Here is an 11,611-nt window from a genome sequence, read left to right on the forward strand (position 1 = left end):
AAATGTTTGAGTTCGAAGATATATATTTAATATATCATAATAATGTGATATATAAGTAATTTTAACAAAAATACACCGTACTTTCGCTCGAAAACAGGTTAGTACAACAAAATCTCCCATTTCTTCATTCCCACGATACGACAACGCACTCATGGCGTCATCTGGACATTAAGGCTTTTTGTAAAGATACGTTTCGGTTAACATTTCCAATGAGCATTGAGCAGGGCGAGTTCAGTGGAACTCTAATATCAGGTTTCCACAGGATTTTGCTGCCCCCCGCCGGACACAATGCATTAAAGACTCATTTAAAAAGGCGAGTTCGTTGTCGTTTTTTTTCTATGTTTGGCAAATCAGAGTTCGTTTTCTGCTTTAGCCAATCGGATTTCTTGTTCGACCCCACCGTAGCCAATCGCCTTCCGGGACGGAGAAGAGGGAGGCGGGGCTAAACGCAGAAATTCTTGTGTTGTCATTCTGGTGCGGTGGACGGTGGTGTGTGTGTGTATCGTGTACGTAGGGCGGACTAGCCGACAAACACAATGCGACTCTAGCGGTAATTATCCGCGTCCGCCCGCAGCCTCCCTTTCGCACTAGAGGCGTGTGGAACATTATTCTCTCCCACAAAGTATCGAACAAAAACCGCCAAGTACCGGCGGACCCCTGCGACGACGTACAGAGCAAGCGGCCGGTCGGGCGGGCGGGCTAGCTTCGAGGCTAACCCGTTAGCCATGGAGGAAAGGAAGGAGGAGGGAGAAGCCGAGATCCAGGAGCACGGCCCCGAGCACTGGTTCTCCAAGTGGGAGCGCCAGTGCCTGGCCGCCGCCGAGCAGACTGAGCCGCTGGCCGACGAGGAGACTGAGCAGAACCAACAGAAGCTGTGGCACCTCTTCCAGAACTCGGCCACGGCGGTGGCGCAGCTCTACAAAGGTATGATGACAGGCGGTGGGGGGGAGCAAGAGAGAGAAGAGGGGGGCACACAAAGGACACCGGCTAACGCAGGCTAGCCGCTTTTTAGCAGCCTTCAACTGAACGCCAGCCTCTCAATAATTCGATATTGTGTCTTTTGTCGTTGTAACTATCGTTGCCCTTAAACGGGGATTTATTCACGACAACCGGGCTCGTGTACGCTCGGTGTAGCTCGATGCTAACGTTAGCTGTTAGCCCCCCCCCACCCTCCCAAGCCGGCCACGGTTGCTTTTTTTATGGAAGTGTAACCACGTAGAAGCCAGTGAGTCGAAAAGGGGACTTTCAAATCAATACATTTACAATAGTGTGTTTAAATAATGGATAACCACGTTTTCAAGTCTTCGACCGTCTCCTCCTAGATGCTAAGCTAATGCTACTTTGCGGTCATATGAGCTAAGGAGTAACTAGCCGGCCCTTGTGCTCCCTTCCTCCAGTCTGCACTATGTGACTTGAATTATTGCAATGTGTTACGGTCAGGCATACATTCGTTGGCAGCAGCAGGATTCAAATGGCTTTCTTTTCCAAACCCACCCACCACAGCAGACAGCTCTATTGGCAAAATTGCAATCTGATAAAAAGAAAGGGGGAAAAAAACTTGCCCCAGACAAAAACAAGACCAACACTTGGTAATCAAGACCGAGACCATAAAAATCAATTTCAAAAATATAACAAGGTTGAACAGTTAAAGCAACTTTAAGGTCATCCTGTCTTGTATTTTAATTTTCCTTTGAATACACTTGACAAACAAACACAATGGGTATGGCTCTTTCAAAGAACAGCAAGAAAAAGTCTCAAATCTTCAAGAAAAAAAACCAACAAAATTCTTGTAAAACATAAAATTATTGTATGTTAAAAAATAAAGATTTATAGAAAAATTTATAGTGCACATGATGGATCTCATAATAATGCTCCCTCTCCTAAAATGCCCATGTGCTTCTTACTATCTATCACACTAATGAAGTTGAAAAACAGTAGATGGACCCATGTTTTTTTTCAGGGACCGATTATCGGTAGTCAGGGAGGCCGATAACCGATATTTGAAGCCGATAACCGATATTTGAAGCCGATAACCGATATTTGAAGCCGATATACATTTGCAGGGGAAAAAAAGTTGGTGTCAAAAATTTTAGTAATGAAAACTGCGGCACTTGACTGCTTAAATGCCTTTAAGCACATGTTTATTAAACAGCTTTTGTGATTAAAGGGTTTTTAGATCTTAGAAAATAGACAACTTTGTTTTAAAATTCTGTCAGAAGGTGCATCGTGGCCCCAGGCTCAGCATTATGGCTTATAAAGTTAAATGATAACAAATATCTCATTAAAATTGACTATAGTAAATAAGTTTAACCCCCAAAATAAATATAACTAACATTTTCAATGTTCATCTTTGACTTATCTTTGGTTTAAAGTCCTAAAACAAAAAGTGTATCCTCAACGTAGCTGCTGGCCAGCTGAGAAATTAATGTCTGATCAACGCGGCTGTCTTCTCTCCTTTTGCTTTTTGTGGGTGTTCCGTTATTTTTGTGCGCGCCATATGCTGCTGCAGTCTTCACCATACTGTTTTTTTCTGTGGTAGAAAGTAGCGAAACAGCAATGAGTGACTTCCACTCAGACACATATAGGAACGCACTCGCTAATTGCCTACTTTTATCAATATTTCCTAACCGTTCACCCCCCGCACGGTAACTCCCAAATAGCCGTTAATTCGTGAGCTAGCCGGTTAGCTCGCGGGCTAATAGCCGCCAATTCGCGAACTAACGCATTGTCACCTGGCGGGGGGCAGCTTTATTTATATAGCTTATTTATTAATACACAAGGTAGGTAGTAAGTTTAACTTACCTCTTAAACTGCACACCGACCCGGTGGCCCTTCTGCATTAAATTAGAGAAGAACCCATCTTTCGCTGCTTATTGGCTGTTAGCACTGCACGAGCAACCAGATGGTGCTGTGGGCGGGTCAATGCTGCAGGGAATCAACAGCCACTGACTCAGAGCAGACGGAGGAGAAAAGCGCCGGTCGGAGCAACAAAAAACCAAACAAACAGTTTTTAATATACCAGCCATCGAAACAAACCGATATTAATAAAATGCTGAATATCGGCCGGGCCGATCCTAAAAAACTGCAGATTAGCACCGGTCTCTTAACAACAACAACAAAAATTCAGTCTGGCTTGTCCGAGACAAGAATTTCCTCACGGGGACGAGCTAACATGACACACAAAAAAAATGTGCAGCAAAAAGATCAGTCGTGAATCGGCGACTGATTAATTGAAGAGGTTAAAACATAAAATATTGAATTTTTTTTTTTTTTATTGTATTTATTTGTACTGGCCTGGTCGGCCGAGTTGAAGGGAAATTCATGCGGTCCGACACATTCACATCGTTGCCCCCGTGCACCATTGAGGTAAAATCCTGCTGTTTTCGTCCCATTTTAGTGCAGAGTGTTTCATCACAATTTTTTTCAAGTTTTAGTCCTGGGGTTGTCCAAATCTTTTTTTTAGTTTTTATGGTGGGGGGGAAAAAAGAGTAAAGTAATTGCACCAAATACTGTTGTAAGAGACTCAGTAAGGTTTTTGCTTATCCCAGGAGGACATTTTGGAAAGAAAGGAACAAAACACAGGCGGGTTTGCAGTAAACACAAGACGGCTCATCATGTTTGATGAGATTAATCGCAAAGGATTTGCCTTAAAACGTGGTGCGACTCTGAGCTGGCCTTACTTATGCTCCAGATGTTTGATGTTTGGAACCCACAACAACAATCACACGACTTTACGTTGGGACCGACGGACGGGGGGGGGGGGGGGGGGGGGTCACGCAGACCTACAAACACTTGAGGTTTGCATTGTCGTCTGTTAGGACTGAGACCACAAATTCTAAAAAATATGTTTTTTTTTGTAAACGTTTTCCGAGGTTAGCTGCCATCCCCGCTGATGCGCCCTGCTTACACTAAGAACAGCAAAATAAAAGTAGGATTGGCAATAATTGCTTTTTATTTTTTCTTCTGCATTTAGCAGCTTTCCTGACTGCTTTTAGTAAGTATCTTAAAAAAAACAACAACAACAACAACCTGCTAGCAAGTTTGAATTCCAACATTTTGGAAACTCTTGGCCTGAGATGTGTGCTTCTGAGCTGCAAATAATTTGCTGTGTTTTGCTCTAATCGCAGTATCGGGCTCAGCTCGGTCGCATCTGCAGCACGTGACTTGTGGTCAACAACTTGGATGACGTGGTCATTTGCTCGCTGGATGCTAATTGGATCAAATTGAATTGGCTCCATCTGGTGGACAAATGGCACAACGGCATTTTCAGTGACTCCAATTACTGAGCAGAAGTTACTCCGCCGTGATGATTTTGAAAAGCGGCTGATAAAAAAATAGACTCGCCGACTCAATTGGGCTCTAATGTGCCTTGTTGAATGTTAATTGCTTTTTGTACAAATGAAGGAGGAAATCGGTGAAGAACTGAGATTTTATTTGAAATGTGATTCACAGACAGAGAATGTCAGCAACAAGGTCTTTCCCTCTGGGTTCCCTTCCAGAATGCAGCCACTGCCGTTACTAACATGTACAAAGGTGAGTCATGATATTGTAAAAAAAATCATTTGCAGTTGTTTGTTTCTTTCTAGTGTTCAAAGTGGCGGTTTTCACAAATAACTGGAGGAGTGAGTACATGAATTAAGCTTAAGTTTAATGTTGGGTGGCCAAGGTTAGCACGCTTGTTTTGTCTCAGTGGATTGTTTGTAATTGTGTTGATTTCTACTGTGCAAGGTGGCAGTTATTGAGAGATTGATTATATATCATAGCATGCAACTTGAGTTATTCAAGATGGGACGTTTCTTCTTCCTTGAGTTGAGAGCAAACTTTTGAATCGCAAGCACTTTGTTCTTTCCGAACTTTACAAGCCAACTGAAAGTTTACTGTAAAACTAAACTGAACAAAGCTATGTATTTAACCAAGCACCACAGAACTGTCTGAGGAAAGTTTGCTAGCCTAATGCTAAACTCTGTACACAGGCATAGAGAACTAACATTGCTGTTGGGGGGTTCAAATCCTGTAAGAAATGGATTTTTGAACTCAAATGGTGCTGCAGCACATGCTGCTAGCGCATATAACAAGACTTCCAAGCATATATTCTTTATCCTCTGCAAAAAACAACAAATATAATCGCAGCTTACTGAGTAGTTATGACCGTCTTCTTTGCGCTGCTGCCATGTAGCTTTGTAGTGCAAATGAAATTCTTTACATTCTGTTGAATTGGGTCATTACGGGTGGCGGTGCTGAGCATGAGTAAGCGTTGTTGTTTTTGTCGTGGTCTAGAGAGCATGGAGGCCCGCCAGCGCAGCTACGACCTGGGGATCCAGATCGGCTACCAGCGCCGGAACAAGGAGGTGATGGCCTGGGTGAAGAAGCGGCGGAGAACCATCCGGCGGGAGGATCTCATCAGCTTCCTGTGCGGCAAGAACCCCCCTCCCAGGGCGGCCCGGGCCCCGCCCCGGGGAGCTATGGTAGCCGCCAGCCGGCCGCCGCCGCCCGAGACGGGCAGCTCCGTGGAGACGGACCTGCAGCCCTTCAGAGAGGCCATAGCCCTGCACGGTTAGTACGGATACGGTTTACAGTTGGGGCGTAACGATAACGGCAATATCGTGATATCGCAATATTAAAACTGCCACAATATATCGTCGTCATCGTGTCACGATAATAAAAGCAGCACATGGTTTGAAAAAAATTCTGAGTGATTTGTGCATGTTTTGGCCCTTCTATGTTTAAAAGCCATGCTAATGGTCAGATGAAGGGGAACGTAATATGATTGTGAATCGAGTCAATATGTGGAAGAACTCAATATGCGTGCATTAGCAAGTATGTGCCTCAGTATATATATATATTATATTTATATATCTTTTATATCATATTTTATAATTTTTCATTGCTGTAATTTACAAAAGCACAATATTGTTTTTTTTGTGTAAGAGCTCATTTAAAAAATATAATAATATCGTATCATGGCGTTTGGATATCGTTACATCCCTACTCAATAGTGTTATTAGAGATTGTAGGTTGTTTGTATGCATTGCTGTTGTGTACAAAAGCACAATATTGTGGGGTGGTTATAGTATGAGCTCTTTTTTTTATATGGACAACCTGGCCCACAATATTGTGATAATTATCTTATTGTAACCTTCATATCGTAATTTGATATTGTTACATCTCTAGTTTACAGCGCCAAGTTGAGAGAATGAAAAGGCGACACACTTGTCTGCAACTTAATTCACGTTTGTTTAATAATATTCGTACATCAAAAAACATAAAGTATATAATATGATTACTACGAGGGGCTTAAAAATGGCAATACAACAGGCCAGAATGTCAGGGGTTGGCATTAGAACTGTCAAGATTAATCGACAAGTAATCGGCGACCAAATTATTTGACGTCTTTTATTAATAATCGATGTTTTGAACCATTATTTACTGTGAAATTGTCCAAATCCTCTGATTTCAGCATATTGACAGTAATTGCTCACTTATTTCTGTAGTCATTCATGAGAGAAGACTGACTATCTTCTGTTTAATTAAACGAAGACATTTGCAAACATCTGTTTTTACTTTGAAAAACAATAACCAAATCGGTAACATCAATCCCCCTTTTTTTTAATCACTATACGGATATGAAGTACCAAATAAACACCAATCGCTGGTTAATAAACGGTAAAAAATGGGGGGGGGGAAATGCTTTTGTAATACACTTTAATGCAGAATTAAAATGACTGATTAGTCAATTAATTGGTTGAATAATCGATTCAAAAAATATTTGATGGTAACGTCACTCGTTGACATAGGCGGAAAAACGAGTTGCCTACAAGAACGCAAAAAGTGTAGAAGTAAGTCTTGAGTCTGCGGCGAGCTCAACATTGGTGCCCCGCCCCCCCCCCCCCCCCCCCCCAGGTCTCAGCGGCGCCATGGCCAGCATCTCCGTGCGCTCGTCGGGCCCGCCGCCCGGCTCGCCCACCCACCCGGCGGTGGCGGCCCCCCACGGCCGGCGCCGAAACGGCCTTCACGACGTGGACCTGAACACCTTCATCGCCGAGGAGATGGCCCTCCACCTGGATTCGGCCGCCAACCGCAAGCGGGGCAGCGACGTCATCACGGACTCGCCCACGCACAAACGCAATCGGATGCTCTGAGCGCAGCAACGCGTGTCCCGAAAAGCGGCCGGCGAGAACTGAAAGTCGGCCGGCCCCCCCCCGAACGCGCCAACCTTAGCTGCATTGCTACGTATAATACAAGTGAAATGCTAGACTTAATTTCGACACACCGCCACCGGCCTTTGAGTGCGCGCGCGTGTCCCATTACTTTTGGTTACCAAGCAACACATATGCACTATTTATGTTTACACTCGTGTTTACATTGGAAGTAACCCAACACACACACACACACACACACACACACACACACACAATCTCCCTCTCAGTTTTGGTTTTTAGTTCACACATGCTTTGTGATACAATCTTTATGTAATGTGTGTAAATAATAAACACGTAGGTGCTGTTACTATATGTGGTAAATATTGTAAAGACAAAAAAAGTTAATGAAACCGGGGATGTCCATGTACGATAACTCATTATGACAATAAAGGAACTACAAGTGTGAAGCTCGGTTGTTTTTGTTTAGTTTGTTTGGTGGTGGGGAAGTGTGACTCGGCAAAAACGTTCAATGCTTTTCTTTTTATTCTTTATTTTGAACATTTAAAATGACAATACAACAAAAGAGCATCATTTAGAAAAAATCTCATGAGATTTTTTCTAATAGGTTTTCTGGTGAGCTAACAAATACACACACTCACCCACGCACACAAAAAAATATATATATATATATATATATTTAAAAAAAAAAAAAAAGCAATGATGATGACATTTACGAATGAACAATACTGAGCTCTTAAAGAAAAAAAAAAAAGCATAATTTAAAAAAAAAACTTTTTTTATTTTATTTAAAGAGCATAATTTGACAATTGTGTCAAAAACAACAGACATTTAACCAAGCTATTCTACAAAACCAGTATGAAGTATAACTTTTGGTTCTCCATAAATAATGACTGCCAAAAAAAAGCATTTACAAAAGAAAATAATTGCTGTACCTCACTTATTACTTTAACTTATTATTCATAAATGCCTTAACAAGCATTGTACTTTCAGCCACGGTTTTATTCCTGCCTAGCGTATTTAGGAACAGATTTTTATACTTTTAAAAACCTATTTTCACTATGACTGCATTGATTGAGTTGAGTTAATTATCTCTCCAAACCATCTTCATCTCTGCCACCTCCAGACCAAACAACATTGCTGGTCTTATTTCCAATAATATATGGATTTGTGAAAACGATATGAAATGGATCCAGTTTTGGCGTGAAGGTTTTGGCGCGACGCCAGCGGAAAATCGAACGTGAATGTTGCCCAGCTCCTTTCAGTCAATCCGCCTCATACGCGACGGTGTCATCAGAACGTCCCTTCAGACGACACTTGTTCGGTTGACAACGTGACTAAGCAATTTTATTATTTGTTCACGCTGACACATTTGACATGTTGAGTGAAACAAATGTTTACTTTTTGAGCCGTGTGCTCTGGATTTTGAGAAACAAAGTAACTTTTGCAGGGCAACCACGATCTTTTGCGATTTGTGCAAATTGCCCTGAGAAATGCACATGTAATGTTTTGCTCATTTCAATTGTGACCTGAGAAATGAAGACATTTCAAGCATGCATTATTGTGATCTTTTTTTTCATCTTATAAGAGAACATTTAACATGAAATAGTTTCATCTTGCACCTGACGAGTACCCCGTGTTTAAACTAAACGAATTGTAAAACTACAATGAAATGCAAAATCTGTAAAATCTTGTCTGTGCTAATCTGTCACTGTGACATTGTCATGTGACACACAGTGACACGCCCCCTTTCAAATCTGCAGCTAACACATGGGACAGACTGGAGGTGGATTTATGGTGAAAGGTTAAAAAAAAATATATATATATATATACAGTTATAACGTAACATTTAACCAACGGCTATAACATTCCAACAATAATGTTAATCCGACCGCTAACTAATGCTGGCTAATTTATTAGCTCGTAGCATGGAGCCGTAGTAGCCACTTGTTGATGTACTGTCATTGTGTGTGTCAGGTTGTTTTTCATCAAAAAGATAAGAGAACATTTGACATGAAATAGTTTCCTCTTGCACCTGACGAGTACCCCGTGTTTAAACTAAACTAATTGTAAAACCACAATGAAATGCAAGTATGTTTTACTCCGCCATTTTTGTCCTTTTAACTACTTCTACATTTCTCAACTGATTCAAACCATTCCAACTTCAACATGTTCCAAAAAATTCACGCTTTGCGGGCTATTATTTTTCTCATTCCTAACTTTCACCGGTTTGCCACAATTCAACGTTTTTCACGCCAAAAATCCAAATTCAATCGAAGACGTTCAACAATTCAGTCCCAATTGAAATTCAAAATGTTCAGCCCTTCCATGTCACCTTGACATCAGTGGTCAACACTCCCCCAATTACCACATGGCATTTTTTGGGGGGGCCAAAATGTTGTACAATTTTTTTTAAGATGTATTGGTTTGGGTTAGAGCTCGAATTGTTCCCATTCAAGTCAATTCGCTATAATTTTTTATCTAATGCCATATCGTTAAAATCATTCAATTCCCAGATTTTCACTCACATATTGCACATTTTCACCAATAAAATTTCACCTAATTCAATATCATTCCACATCATTCAATGCATGCATTTCGCCACTACCCTTCTAGTTAATTCTATATCGTTGAATTGCATTTAATATCAACATCATTCAACTTAACTTCATATCTTCAACAAGTTTTTGTTCAATATGATTTCACGTTTCTATATTTTTCCATTCAGCATTCACATGCAATTTCTCCAGAAATTGCTTTCCCATGAAAATAAAGACACACTTCGGCAAACAAAACACGCAAATATCACCCTAATGTAACAACACAACACCTGCTTTTTTTTTTTTTTTTTTAAACATTTGTATTTGCTGGCTCATTCTCCTTAATGTCTCTCTCAGATGACATTCTTCTACTAATCATTTCCAGGAAGCTAAATATACACATTTAAAGAAAGATTGACCTTGAGCCTCCTTGAACTCTCCCATCCTGCGCTGGATACAAAATCACAACCTGTGTGGAACAAATGACGGCTGCCAGCAATGCTGGGAAGTCGACAAGGACAAATACTTACTTGCTCATACTTTTTTTGGGTATCTGTACTTTACTTAAGGCTTGCGCTAAAAGCACTTGGAGGTAGAAAAGTGTCATACAAATGAAAGCCCAGTTATCATTTTCTTCACTTTATTGTTTTGAAAACATTGGCGCATACATAACTCAACAAAAATATAAACGCAACACTTTGGTTTTTGCTCCCATTTTTTTTACGAGATGAACTCGAAGATCGAAAACTTCTTCCACATACACAATAGCACCATTTCTCTCAAATATTCTTCACAAACCAGTCGAAATCTGTGACAGTGAGCACGTCTCCTTTGCCGAGATAATCCTTCCCACCTCACAGGTTTGCCATATCGAGATGCTGATTGGACACCATGATTAGTGCACAGGTGTGCCTTTTATAGTGTTAATTTCGTCAACGAAAACCAAACAAAAAAATAATTTCATCAACACACATTTTTCGCCGGACTTAGACAGGACTCGACTAAAACCCTCATTTTTAAGCAATAACTGCGGCTAATGCATTTTCATCGACTCATGAAGATGAGACGAAAATCTAGGGACATTTTAGTTCATGAACAAAAACCAGACGAAAATGATATGATTTTGTAAAATCTTGTCTGTGCTAATCTGTCACTGTGACATTGTCATGTGACACACAGTGACACGCCCCCTTTCAAATCTGCAGCTAACACATGGGACAGACTGGAGGTGGATTCATGGTGAAAGGTTAAAAAAAAAAATATATATATATATATATATATATACAGTTATAACGTAACATTTAACCAACGCCTATAACATTCCAACGCTAATGTTAATCCGACCGCTAACTAATGCTGGCTAATTTATTAGCTCGTAGCATGGAGCCGTAGTAGCCACTTGTTGATGTACTGTCATTGTGTGTGTCAGGTTGTTTTTCATCAAAAAAGATAAGAGAACATTTGACATGAAATAGTTTTAGATCCGAAATGTTCAACATAATCTGCTGACAAAAAAGATACACAGGGGTAAAATGATTGTCCTGAATAAAACTAGACTCAAATATGACAGTTTTTGTTCAAATGTTGTTTCCTTGGTCGAAAATAAAGACTAACATGCTAGATTTATAGTCAACGAAAATTGGATTAAATAAAAGCGGGATGCGATTGACAACTACGATTAAAAACTAACAAGCGTGATTGAAAGACAACATTTTAAAATGGTGGATCAAATGAATACTAGTGCTTACGCGAGACTCAGAAAACCCGTCCACCACAATCAATCAAACAAAACTGCAACTTTCAGAGTGGCCTTTTATTGTTATTATTTATTTATTATTTATTTATCTAAGGAGACGTGCTCGCTATCACAGATTTCGACTGCTTTGTGAAGAATATTTGTTCATTGAGTTCATT

At 40.6% G+C, this 11,611-nt stretch overlaps 1 protein-coding gene across 1 annotated transcript; it reads left to right on the forward strand.

Moving 5' to 3' along the window:
- The first annotated feature begins 454 nt into the window (after positions 1-454).
- Positions 455-7,606, forward strand: hapstr1b (HUWE1 associated protein modifying stress responses b). Its single transcript, XM_086083648.1, has 4 exons — positions 455-924; positions 4,453-4,533; positions 5,278-5,553; positions 6,901-7,606. Exons 1-4 carry the CDS (start codon positions 726-728, stop codon positions 7,137-7,139), a joined length of 795 nt encoding a protein of 264 aa, XP_085939774.1. The 5' UTR covers positions 455-725; the 3' UTR covers positions 7,140-7,606.
- Positions 7,607-11,611: the final 4,005 nt, after the last annotated feature.

This window comes from Leptonotus elevatus, chromosome 8, assembly GCF_054856555.1.
Source record: "Leptonotus elevatus isolate MCC_2025b chromosome 8, RoL_Lele_1.0, whole genome shotgun sequence".
In the NCBI taxonomy this organism is placed as follows: domain Eukaryota; kingdom Metazoa; phylum Chordata; class Actinopteri; order Syngnathiformes; family Syngnathidae; genus Leptonotus; species Leptonotus elevatus.